Genomic DNA, 13,184 nt, shown 5'->3' on the forward strand with positions numbered 1-13,184 from the left:
TTGCGTTACTTACAGTTGTCCAACACAGCGTAGGTTTTGGGTGAATCCGTCAGGGAGCCTCACCACATCTGTCCACCAGGTGTCAGGATTTCCCCTCCCTAAGAACCGCACAAATGAGCTGCTGTGACATCTTTGGAGGAAAAACACACATGGAGAATCTGCCACACGCAGGTATACAATCATAATACGTTTTGCTGCTCAACCACTTGAGGAACTGTTCCTAGGGGGAAACACCCACCATACCCTCGACCCTGATCCTCAACTGGTTCAAGGGAGATGTTGAGTTCCAACCCAACAGGAACAGGACAGGAGGTGTCAAAGGAGTAGGTCGAGGGATGGCCAGCAGGTCATAGACAGCGTGGACACCACCTCTCCCGACCCCATCTCCTCAACAGCATGGTCGACCTCTGCCCTGAAAGCCATTCAGGAGCAGAGGCGATTGTCCCGCTGTTACTGTAGCTGTCCCTGATCTATTCCAGAAGAAACTGTCTTGTTGTCTGGTTACTGGACTCCTGTCACACACATTGATAGAAATCTGCTTTTAAGACTCTTGACACTTTTATGGGGAGTAACATCAAATATTATAGAGTATTTTATACTCATTTAGTTCATAACACTTGTGGAGCAGATATAAGTACTTTACAGATATGGATTTTACATGAATTTAACGACTCAGCAACATATAAAGTTGGTAAATTTAGCTTCAAGTGGACCAGCTCCATTAAAATGCTGCTTACATGTTCATGCATCAATAATAATACTCCAATATTATAATTATGTCATAATGTGAGTCTTTGAAAGGAGCCAGTCTGCATGATGAGAACTTTTAACACCACTTTCACATTTCTCTGCTTTTTGCTCAGTAAGATTTGAAGGCAGCTGGAACATTTCCTTGTTTAATGAAGTATTTTCACATTATGGCAGTAGCAATTTTACTTCAGTAGAAGATCTGAATCAGTGATGTTTTTACAGTCTGTACAGTTTTGAGGTACTGCTCCATTTTCTTCTACTTTATATTTTTTTTCCATCACCTTTCAGGCATAAATTCTACTTTTTATACTACATTTATGTAACAGCTGTTGTCTTAAAAAACCAAGTTACTTGGCAGATTAAGATTTAACAATAAAAAGTAATGATTAATTTATAAAATATAAAAACTGTTACAGATTTAACTGGATCTGTTCCTGCATGTGAAAGAATGACATTTAGTTCTGTTGAAGTTACTGAAAAGGTCTGATGCTCAAGGATCGCTCCATTTGGTTCTCTGAACTTGTCTTGATACAATGATTTCTGTGTTGTCGATGTGAAAACTATTAAATCTTCTGGTGAAATGAAGCGGCTCTCTCTCTATATAGACACTCGGTTTAGAATGGACATTATGATGTCAAATGTTCTGTCTCATATTCTGATTCTGATTCTCTGAGTCCTTTCTAAAGTATCACCATCACCATTATCAATGTCCCCATGTCCGTTTCTCCCCAATGGAAAACTCCTGAATTCAGTCCATGTGTGCTACACGTTGAGATGTTCATTACAAGCTGCATTTATTTTGAAATGAAACATTTATTTTTTATAGCACATCTGTTGACACAAGCATGTGTAACACCTGATGAATCCAACATTTTACATATAACAGAAGCAGTACTGCATATTATAGGACTCAAGTTTACTTGAAGAAGCAGCTCTTCTATGTGGAGGCACAACACTTATAGGCCATGAATCATGTGGTGTGCTATAAAGTAGAGCTGGTTTGCTTTAAAACGCAAGAAAAATGTCTAGAGACACCCTCTGGTCACAGGTTGCAGATTCAAGAGATCAAATTTTATTGTGTTTAGAGCTGGTTTTTGCTAATTATCATTATGAGGAGTAGCAGTGGAGGAAGTTACAATCTTAATTGAAACATCCCTGAAATTACTAAAACATCATTCTGATTTAATAACTTAAACAAAGATACAATGGAGTACTATTAAATGTATCATGGACATGAGTTTGATCAGAATGCTTTGTAGTTTGTGGTTATATTTGGTTTCAGATAATCAAAACACTTTGCATATTAATAGAAACTTTTTCCAAACTTTTCTTCTGATATGAAGTCACATCTTTCTGTTTTCTGCGAATAAATTGCATGAACAAGATTTTTGACAAACTTTTGAATGAATGAGTAGGCAGACAGTGTAAATATTTCACTCATGCCAAGCCTGCACCATTAAATACTCAACAATTCATTTCTATCACTATCAATCATCTCAAACTCTGTGTGTATGTTTATTTGTTTTTTAACTCTGTGCAAGTTTTTACTTCTGTGTTTAACTGCATGAACTACCTCAAAAAAATGTGTGGAGAAACACACAAGGACACAAACAAACACCGGTGTTTCTGGTGAGAATTTAAAAAATTTAAGCATCTTTGAACACACACACACACACACACACACACACACACACACACACACACACACACACACACACACACACACACACACACACACACACACACACACCATCATCATCATCATCATCATCATCATCATCATCCATCGTTGCTGTTTTCTACTTTCACCACTCAGTGGCACTGTAGGGCATAGACAGGGTCAAGGCCAAGACGGTCCAACAGCAGAAAGCAGGTCGGAACTTAAGTCGCACGTCGAAAATCCCGACGGGCTATTTTTACAGTAACACAAAACGTCATCGATTTTGGAGCAGTAATATATCATAGCGAGCTTGGTAAGTTAAGTTACAGATAAATTGTTCAGTATGATATGAAACAGACATAATCGGAGATTTGAGCGTAGTTGCCTGTGCGTCTGAAACTGCTGCTTTTCCAACATGACACGATGTTGTGCTGCTAACAGCCATGTCAGTATCTTATTTGAATGCTAACGAAGCTAATGCTAGCCGGGGGTTGCAGCACTCAAGGTGTCTGCGTGTCCACTGCTTCACCACTCGAGCATCTGAACTAACGTTACAGCAGTGAAAAGCCAGTGAGTCTGATTGTCGTACTGCAGATTGATTGTTGCGTCGGTGTATTGCGTCGTTAGCCGAGTGTGTCATCTGACTGAAAGGCTAACCTTTAGCAGCTGCCGTTGTTACCGTCGCCGCAGTGGTGAGTGTATCAACGGGGTCAATACAAACGGGACGCTTTGGGCCGTTAAGCAGAGCTCGCATTTACCTCGATCGTCACCTCGCTGCTAATCAGTTGTGGTATCGTTATGGTTCTGTTGAGCTGTCTTCGTTGAACTATCAGTTGAATTGAGATCATTGACAATCCCCTGCGATGATTATATATCACCACAAGGGAGAGCCAAAACCTCACAGGCTGCGTTCGCTTTAGTCCTCTTTTGACATAACGGTATTAAAAACATATATTTGGTAAGTCTCACACATGTTGGGATTATGTAGTTGTTATGGTTGGCATTGGTGTTTTTGTTGAGCTCACTACAGCTGTGTGTCAGCAGTTAAATGATAAAACATAAAAAACATCATACAGTGTGAATCTATTGTAACAGCGGTGGAAACTAACATCACTGTGGAGTTGACTCGATGGTTCAGTCTGAGCAAAAAGTGAGTGACTTGTTAAGTGACCTTAATTCACTGGTTAATCTATTATGAGATAATCAGATGGTAAAAATCCAAATGTCAGAAAAAGTTGTATACATAGTTGTATTGGTTCTGTTTGTTTAGTTTGGTGCAGTATGCATGGATTCTGACTTTATGGTATCAATCTCGACTTGTTTTAGCAGCTCTGTCTCTTATTTCCAAATGCTGTAATGATGTTTGTATGATTTGATCACTGAAACATTACATGAACAGATGAAATCATTACAGGGCCCCCTGTGGCAAAAAGACATTAATATTGATGAATAAACTAGTAGCGTGTTATTGCCTCGTCCAGAGGGAGTCTGCACACGTGTTGAAACTGTAGTCTCAGGTTGTTTTCATTGGTTAACACTCTTAAGTAAGTAATGGCATTGCAGTAAGTGCAGTAGTGGTTTTAAAGGGTTTTGCTAAGGGGTACAAGCTGAGTATTAATGGATTATAGCCATATATTTCTTTGCCTGACTACATAGAAAACAAATTGAATCCATAAATTCTCAGCGTGGATCCCTGTTCCTGTAGACTTTTTCACCTAGAAGTCTATAATGGCCCAATAGAAATAAACTGTTAAACTTGAGTACAAAACATAATTTCTTAGTGATACTCAGAAGTGAGGTGTGTTTGCTTGCAGGTCAGTTGTAATGGCAGGGGGAGGGGCAGCGGGTGTCGACCTCAGCAGGAAATTTGTGTCGGAAGCAGAGCTAGATGAGAGGAGGAAGAAGAGACAGGAAGAATGGGAGAAAGTCAGGAAACCTGACGACCCAGAGGGTAAGAACACCTACGCTTACACACACATTAAAAATGCATCAAACCTCTTAAAATGACACAGCTGTGTGAAAATCCACATATTTGTTTGTGTAATCCTCAGAGGCTCCAGAGGAGGAGTATGACCCACGTTCCCTCTATGAGCGACTGCAGGAGCAGAAGGACAAGAAACAAGAGGAGTATGAGGAGCAGTTCAAATTCAGTGAGTGTTTTTCCTCGTCCACACATACATCAGCATCTGACCGAACACAGCTTTTTCTATGCCTTTTGGCCTATCGCCCACACACAAACGCAGTTTTAGGTCACTAAAAACTGAACTTTTGGAAAACTCCTCTTGGGGTGAAGATATTTAGAAAGTCCGTTTGCAGTGTTGACATTTTGGTTTGAGACAACAGAGTGCGTGCTGCCATCTCCTTTGTTTGCTGCAGCAAAGGCACGTCTTCACCACAGTAGAATCTATTTAGTTGCATGTAACCTACTGGTAATAGCTTTTTTGGACAGGACGTAGCTCAACACAGACAATTGTTCCTTAATTTTTACTTATTATAACACCGTATTTCCTCTAAAAGAACTTGAAAGCATCATTTCAAGTAATAAAGAGAGTAATTGGGAAAGTATTCAGATTCGTTCATGTCACGCATTATGTTGAAAAATGGCAGTGTTTGAACTCTGCAGTAAATGTTATCTTATCGTCTTGAACTGCAAACGTCTGTTTCTTTTTACATGAAGGTCACTTGTGTGTGTGTGGATTCAAAATAAACCGGTATGGTCTGTTTTCTGAAAAATGCAGTCACTCTACTGCCATGTGTTGAGAGCATGTTTGTTTCCATGGTGACAGGGAACATGGTGAGAGGATTGGACGAGGATGAGACCAGCTTCCTGGATGAGGTCTCCCGGCAACAGTGCCTGGTGGAGAAGCAGCGCAGAGATGAAGAGAAGCAGGAACTATTGGAATACAGAATATCCTTTTATGGCGGGTTTGTTTATGTAAAAACATGTTTTAATTAGCCAGCATCGCTCTGTGAGTGTTTGCCTAAATACCTTTCTCTGTTTTTTCCCCCTTTTGCGTAAGTGATAACAGATTTTGAGGTTTAAAATGAGCGCTGAGGTGTAGTTGAGGTCACAGCAGTTGCATCTTATTAGTGTTATTTTGTTGTTGATGAAATGAGGATGAGAGGTGACTGGTCATGGAATTCAGCAGGGAAACCTGATGTGCTCCACAGGCAAAAAAATAAAAGAAAATTTGGGATTGAAGCTATTGCCTCAGTTTTAATATTCTGAAAGCCCATTCCAACATCCCATACAGTGCCCACACAACACAGTTCTGTACAAATCTACATGCATCCAGTACAAATGACTACAAATAATAGTAATTCATGTAAATGCTGAATCAATATTTGGAGAAACTATAATCAGGGCTACACGTGTACATGTGCTTGACAGAAATTCAGAAATGTTTACCATGCAGTTGCTTAACAGGCAGCAGCTGAACTGGGTGTCGTTTGCACTGTGAAGCTGTTATAATGGTCATCAACACGCGTTTCTCATCGACATGAGTTTCATGTCTCCACATTCGACCCAGGGATGTTCGGCTCCGAGCGTTTCACAAGGCTTAACACACACGTTCTGTCTTCCCATGCTGAGGATTTTACTCTGTTGAAGCAGCTTGGAGTGAGTGTTTGAGGTGCATACTGACATGAAGAGGGAACACAGATAATCAGCGATAATCAGAGTTACAGTAAGAGCAAAGTTGCAGTCCACTGAATTTTGTGGTCACCTTTGTAACTTGACAGAGACTCCACAGAGAGTGAATGAGCTTCAAACAAGCAGGTAAACATCTGTCTAGCAGCAAGGAATAACCATAATATTAATGCAGTTGGTTAGTGACTACTACACCTAACACTGTTTTGAAACAGAAACACTTGTTTCCCACTGAAACATCCAGCGTCTTTCATGCTCAAGTCGTGTCATTAGTGTTTATATTGTGGTCGTTTGCCTCTTCTGTCAGCTTTCCTGTTTGCTGTATTTGCCTGGCTCACTCATCTCTGTTGTGGAAATGTGACTTTATTGTTTGTGTCAGTTACAGGCTGCTGGACATGTTAGGGTGGGAGGTATCAGCTGTGCCAGAGATGTGTTAGTGTTGGTATAGTTCCCACTTCCTCCTGATTGAGGTCATACAAATCTCTGAACTCGGAAAAGCAAAGAAATCTGTGAAGTTAATCCTCAGTAGTTTCCATACATACTAAATAACACAAACCATTGATTAGTGGAACTTCTGTCAGCCAGATAATTGACAAATCAGTGTTTCATGTTAGCACTAGCCGCAGCAGCTATCACAGTGTGAACGTTTGTTAAATGTATTGGTTGGATTAAGCTACATGATGAGAGCCAGGCACGCTCACTGCCCCCTAAACCGCATGTCCATAGTGATAAATGTGGTTGTTGTGTTGCAGCAGAGCAGCACTTTTCTCCGTACAGTACTGCATATTGCATGGAGGATCTCAGTAAGCGTTTCAGTATCCCCCTACGCTGAGCAGTGAAGCTGGTCATTTTGCGCACCTCATGCTGTTTTTAACAGCTGAAAGACATGCACGCTGCTAACTAGGACTTTCTTGGTGCATATATGATAATCAGCTTTATGTGTGTTGGCAGAGGCAGGCGCGGCTCCTTCACGGTGAAGCTCCTGCTGGGACTGCATCATGCATACATTACACACACATACTGACACACATACACACACTCACACCTTGTACACGTGTCTTTCCTCATGTGTGATGCCAGCACTATGCTGTTCACAGATTGCTCTGTAATTTTATCCCTCAGCTTTAACTGAAGAACAAAATTACTACAAGCAATGTGCATTTTGTGTCACTTCATGTTCATCCAGTCTGACATCGTGTTCCTACTATCAAATGTTTTGCTGGAGGGGATTATTATTTGCTTATTTAGCTTTAACCAATCAGTAGAAAGTGACACGTCTGTCCTGCCATTGTCTGCAAACGGTTGCCATGAGCATTTTTCTCATAGATGGAAATATGTCCATGTATGAGTTATTTCTAAACGTCTTGTTCTGCTGTGTCAATCTCATCCACACAGCGTCATTTTGCTGTTGCTTGTTTTGAGGCAAATACCGATTTTTAAGATATTGTAAAACAACAACAACAAAAAAATCTGATAGCAGTTTGTCATCAGTAATCTTTTTTTCATATAAACATAGAAAATTCCAATTCAAATCATTTTTTTCCCCATAGATGTCTGTGTGTGTTTTTTCTTAACCTGTCACAAAGATACACCCTCAGTGGGACATTTTAAAGTTAGAAAAATCAACCTGTAGGTGTCTGTCTGGATGAACTAACTGTCACACTCTAAACTGGTTTAAATCTAGTTTGCATTTCTGTGCAGATATTTCGTTTTACGTATCAGCTGACAAATGCACCCCGATACCAAAAAGAGTTTGGACGCTGTGCAAATGTAAATAGAAACAGAATGCACTCATTTGCAGAAGAATCATCAGTTTCAGTCATCACCAGCATCAGTTTCCAAAGTGTTCCTGAGTCCATGTAGTAATCTCCTTTATCCAATCATGTGTTCACAAGTGGTGAACCTCTCTCCATCCTCGCTTGTGAACAACTGAGCCTTTCCAGGATGCCCCTTTCATACCCAATCATGATACTGTCACCTGTTACCAATCAAGCTGTTTACCTGTGGAATGTTCCATAGAGGTGTTTTTGGAACATTCCACATTTTTCCCAGTCTTTAGTTGAAACACGTTGCTGCATCAAATTCAGAACAAGCAATTAATCACATTCTGTTTCATGTTTTACACAGTTTTATTCATCAGTGTCACCCAGACCTCTTTGTTTCTTCACTGTGTTGCAGCACATGCAGCATGTCTGCACGGTACAGAAAAACAGACACACAACAAGTGTATTACTAGTTACTAGTTGAAGTAAAAAGTGCATTTTGTGCTTACTGTTGGTCAGTCTGTTCATCAGCTCTCCCCCAGCTATGTTTTTAGAATTGTCTTTTGATAAAAATAGAAATATGTAGTAATATGATAAGCAGCTGGGAAGAACCACCTGTAATCCATAGGTCCTGTGTCTTACATCAGAGTGTAAATACTCCAGCACTGTGCACGTTTGAGAGCGTGTCCAGGGCTGTGGCTTGCTGGTTGTTGCTCTCTGTGCTTTTCATCTGTCTCTCTGTCACTCTCTCTTTGTCTTTGCAGACAGACAGGTTCTGACAGACAGGTTTGTCTGCAGATGAAGAAGAGACTGGGTTGTTGTGGAAACCGTATCATAGGCTGGTAACTACGGCGACGCTTTAAAGCAGTTGCTGTGAGCACAAGTCCACACGCAGACACACAGGCGCAGGGCTGTATGAATGCAGTGCAAACTCGGGACTGCTCGTCTGTACCTCGCATATACCTTACGCCCCACTTTGTGTCTGCTGATTGCTGTCCATTTGTCCCCTTTGTCTTATGCCTTGTCTTTTTGTGTGTCTATTGTGCGTCCTCTGTCTCTGCATCTCGACCCAATTTCACGTCTCCTGAGCTCTGTCCATACCCTGGTCTTCTTTTAGACTCTATCTGTGTCACCTCTCTGCGCCTGAGTGCTTTTCTTAGCCTTTCAGATCTGTGTCACTTTTTCCAGCACACTGGTGAAAAGATGTAATGGCTCCTCCTAAAGGGAGGACAGAATGTGACTTGTTGAATGGGCCGCTGCTGCGTGGGTCCTGTCCGTCTTTCCCCTGAGCCAAACTCTTTCCCTTTCCCTCTCAAAGGCTGCATTGGGGTCTATTCACCTTAACTCTGCACTTTCACAGCGCTCTAGTGAAGCAGGTGTCCGCTGAAAGCCGCAAAGAGCCTGAAAAGAAGGCGGCACCCAAACATTCAGGGGCGGAGCAAAGGACCAGCCACCTTTCTCAGGCCCATTTATTGGCTGGAGCAGTCAAGAGACGCAGGTACGCACATATTCCCAAAGCTTTCATCCATACTCCAGGTCCGTCTGCGGAAAGCTTGAGGAAAAGCTATATAAGTGAATCTTGATTTTACTGTTTATCAGAATATATTGTATGTGTCAAGACTAAGCCTCCATGCTCAAGTCAACTTGTGGATGATAAAACCAAAACAATGAGCTGAAAGATGCTAAAACGCACAATGCAGCTCAGGGGAACTGTGGGGTTGGATAATAATTTGCTGCCATTCACTTTGCAATAGTCATTTCAGCCGTTGTTAACATGAAAATGTTGATTAGAGCAGCTTCACTTCTTCAAAACCTTTGTTCTCTCACCCAGCTCGTCCCAGTCATCAGATAGCAGTAAGAAACAGAAGGTGGAAATCACAACAGCAACAGCAACGACAGGAAATGGAGAGCGACACACAGGTGGGCTATAGCTTGAGGATTTTAAGGAGGAATGTCTGTCCAAAGTGGGCAGAAATCGAGCTGTGCATCTCTCTGACAGTTCCTGCCATTGCTAAATGATAGCACTATCAGAGAAAGACAGAAACTCATATTCAGCTCGCTGCTTGTGACTGAATGATACATAGATTGTATACCAGGAGTGGACAACTGATCCTCTTTGCAAAGTGTTTTCAGTTGTACCACGTTTACTCAAATTTTATGCAGGTTTGCCTCATATTGGAAAGCTAAGAAAAGGTAAACCTGAGTCTACAGGAAGCCCAGGACCAGCTGATCCACATGGGACAGTGGCACAAGGGTAGCATTCATTTGTCCAGTGTTCACTCTAATAGCATACCTGACATTATCTGGCTTCTCAGGTGCCAAATGCTCACTAGATCAGCAGCTAGTCGCTAACTTTGTGTGACAGCAGTTTGCTGCTGAGCAGGTAATGCACAGTGATGTTATCAGAGCTGTTTGAAAAAAGCTGCCTGCTGTTGCTGCAAACAAGAGTGAAACCAAAACAGTAACGTTGTGGGCCAGCTGAAAGGAGTGAAAGTGCTCTGCAGAGCTGGGGGGAACTACAGAGTCAGGTGAAAAGTTTGCGTGTTTGTCACTACAAGTAATACCTTTCATGTTCTATGTAATCATTTGATCAGTCTTGTCTTATTTACAATGTACAGCAACTTCTGTGACTAAAGCTCTGTGAAATGCCTGGCGACATTTAATAGTTATTTCATTTTTCTCCATCTTTGCTTGCATAATTCAGAAATTCCTGCTCTCCAAATTTTCATCTCTGACCTTTTTAAAAAAGCCTGGCGCGGGGACGTCTGCATTTCCCAGCTCTGGAACTGACAGTGTGTTGTGCTGTTCAGAACAGGAGGATGGAGCAGGGGGAGAAGCGGGGGGAGCTGAAGATCAACAAACAGTCCCCGGCCTGACGGCGAAGACCCCCTCGGCTCCCCTGAGCTCCGGTCAAGGCGTGTTGCACCTCCCGTCAGCGGCCGTGTGCGTCGGCGTTTTACCAGGACTCTGGGTTTATTCCGGCAGCAGCGACTCTGACAGCAGCTCGGACAGCGAAGGTAGCGTGGACGCAATCATGTTGCCGTACCCCCGGCACAGCAGGGCCTACAGATAGACACACAGCAGCATCCACACACACACACAACCTGAAGAGTATGCTTGCATGCCTTCAGAGTCGCTTGCAAACAGTCAGAAAAGATAACCTCACACAGGATATGCACACAGAGACAGAGTAAAGGTCATACACACACACACTGATATAGGGGTACACACACGACAGAGCCTACAGAAGCGCACCTGCAGGCCACACAAGTTCATATCATGTTCATTATACACTGGCAGCACACACACCTAGCAGACATTTTCAGTATTCCTGTTGTTTTCACAGCTGTGAGTTGAACTGTTGCTCTTTGTCATCAGACAAAGTTCAGCCCAGTAAAATCATCCTAATAATCAGTAACACCAATTTAAACTCTATTCTGAACTAAATCTGTCTGTCTATTTGTGGTTTTTGCTATTGTGGCACTCAAACATGACACCTCCACCCTTCCTTCTATCAATCACATCTCACGCAGTTTAAGCCGAGCAACCAATCCCGCACTGCCTACCCCGACGACATCCTGCCCCCCCTACACCCCCCCTCCCAACCCAAGCCACAGCGACTGCAAGCTGTGCTGCTGGCTGAGGGAACAGTGATTGACAGCTGTGGAGCAAGGAAGAGACTGCTTTAGACTGTGTCACATGACTCACACCTTTTAGCTATCAGCAGCTGAGGAGGGAGCCGGGGCAGGACATGCTTCTCTCTCTCTCTTTGGGTTAAATGCAAAGTCTGAATGTTTTGAACAGTCATGTTTTTATTCGTGTGATATGTTTTCTCATTAGTAGTTTGTCTCAAAGTCACATCATGCTGGAAAGATGCTGGACCGTTTGCTGCTGTATGAGGCGCTGAAGCTTTGGTTTGTTGGTCCGAGTCTGAGCAGAGAGAAATAAAGAGCTTTCCCTTCTACTGTGTGTTTACTGTGTGTATTTTTGTATTGTACTGCGGTATACAGAACTTAATTATCAGACTCACGATGAATAGTTCAAAAGAGAAAAATGGAGTTGCAAAACCAGAGATATCATCTTCATCAGTCCACACATTCTTCTTCTTCCTTCCCTCAGAACTTCGTAGCATGCAGTAGCGTTTTCCATAACTTAAAAAGACTTTGATGTGTAAAATTGGCGGAGTTCCCCTTTAAGAGATGGTGCATAATGACAGTGTGGTGAAAATGTCACTGCTGACAAATGTTGTCCTGACCTCTGAAGACAAATGATTATTTAGCACACACAGGAAAAGGAGCAGATACAGAACAGATAGGAATATCAATTTTAATGCAGTAGTCCAACAAAACTTTGACAGTGCCCTGAGCTAAATACTAACATTTCAGAATGATGATGCTGAAGGCTAGCATGTTTAACGTTTACTATGTTTTCCATCGAGGATGTTAGCATGCTAAAATTTGCGAATTAGAGTTAAAGTCTTTTGAGGCTGATGGAAATATCACTGGTTTTATTTAGTCATAAACCAAAGTATTGGACTAATTAAAATGTTTGCCTGATGATGGCACTAAATGAAAAGTCAAAGTTCTTACAATTCATCCTAAAAACAAAAAGGAAACAAGACTAGGTTCTCAGAACTGAAGTATTTAATCACTCTTATTATGCTTCCAGCCCAGTTGGCTGATAGTGTTGATGTATGAAGTACATAGTTGTTCTTTAAATGTAATTTGAACAGGTTTGAAGATGACAACAGAACAGGAACACGGCAATGTAAAAACTTGCTTATGCTTCGACTCCTCATAAAGACCCAGAAGACCAGTTTGTTGGAGGTCAAAAGATCTGAGAAGTAACTTTGAGCCATGGACCATAAAATTAATGTGAGAAAATTGGACTAGATCAAAACTAATATGGGTGACTGGATTCTGGGATGTGTTTTGAGTCCTCATTAAAACCTTGGCAGTAGAATTGTGCATCTGAAGCTGAGCTCAGTGAGCTGATTGAGAGTCAAGGTGAGATGATATCAAACTGTACTGAAGTCTCATTAAAAAACCTGAGCAGTGCAATGTTTGTACTTGTCTTTAGTGGATAGAATCAGTGTTGCTGAAGGTGTAAGAGGGACTCAAAGCCTTTGTAAACACAGTGATGATGGGGCTGGAGGATAATTTTATCTTGTGTTCATGGCCAATAACAAGCATTTGAGTTTGTCTGAGGGCAATTCACTGACATCATTAAGGCAGCCGTTAGTTTCTCGGTTTAACCCGACAGATGCAGCTCGGCATCACCGGTGAAGCTGTGAAGAGTTACCATGACAACAAATAATATAATCAATATACACAAAGAATATATCAATTCAGAATCTGAGTTT

At 41.8% G+C, this 13,184-nt stretch overlaps 1 protein-coding gene across 1 annotated transcript; it reads left to right on the forward strand.

Moving 5' to 3' along the window:
• Positions 1–2,625: 2,625 nt before the first annotated feature.
• psme3ip1 (proteasome activator subunit 3 interacting protein 1) lies at positions 2,626–11,787 on the forward strand. Its single transcript, XM_070973098.1, has 7 exons — positions 2,626–2,723; positions 4,225–4,361; positions 4,462–4,560; positions 5,197–5,318; positions 9,181–9,320; positions 9,654–9,742; positions 10,633–11,787. Exons 2-7 carry the CDS (start codon positions 4,235–4,237, stop codon positions 10,893–10,895), a joined length of 840 nt encoding a protein of 279 aa, XP_070829199.1. The 5' UTR covers positions 2,626–2,723; positions 4,225–4,234; the 3' UTR covers positions 10,896–11,787.
• Positions 11,788–13,184: the final 1,397 nt, after the last annotated feature.

Source organism: Chaetodon trifascialis, chromosome 10 (genome assembly GCF_039877785.1).
Source record: "Chaetodon trifascialis isolate fChaTrf1 chromosome 10, fChaTrf1.hap1, whole genome shotgun sequence".
Classification (NCBI taxonomy): Eukaryota; Metazoa; Chordata; class Actinopteri; order Chaetodontiformes; family Chaetodontidae; genus Chaetodon; species Chaetodon trifascialis.

What these genes read in the sequence shown, in the direction of transcription:
- psme3ip1 (XM_070973098.1), top strand. Translation starts at nt 4,235, where the DNA reads ATGGCAGGGGGAGGGGCAGCGGGTGTCGACCTCAGCAGGAAATTTGTG. An exon ending in AGGAACTATTGGAATACAGA is followed by an intron (nt 5,319 to 9,180) that starts ATATCCTTTTAT and finishes CTGCACTTTCAC; the next exon opens with AGCGCTCTAGTGAAGCAGGT. An exon ending in AAATGGAGAGCGACACACAG is followed by an intron (nt 9,743 to 10,632) that starts GTGGGCTATAGC and finishes TGTGCTGTTCAG; the next exon opens with AACAGGAGGATGGAGCAGGG.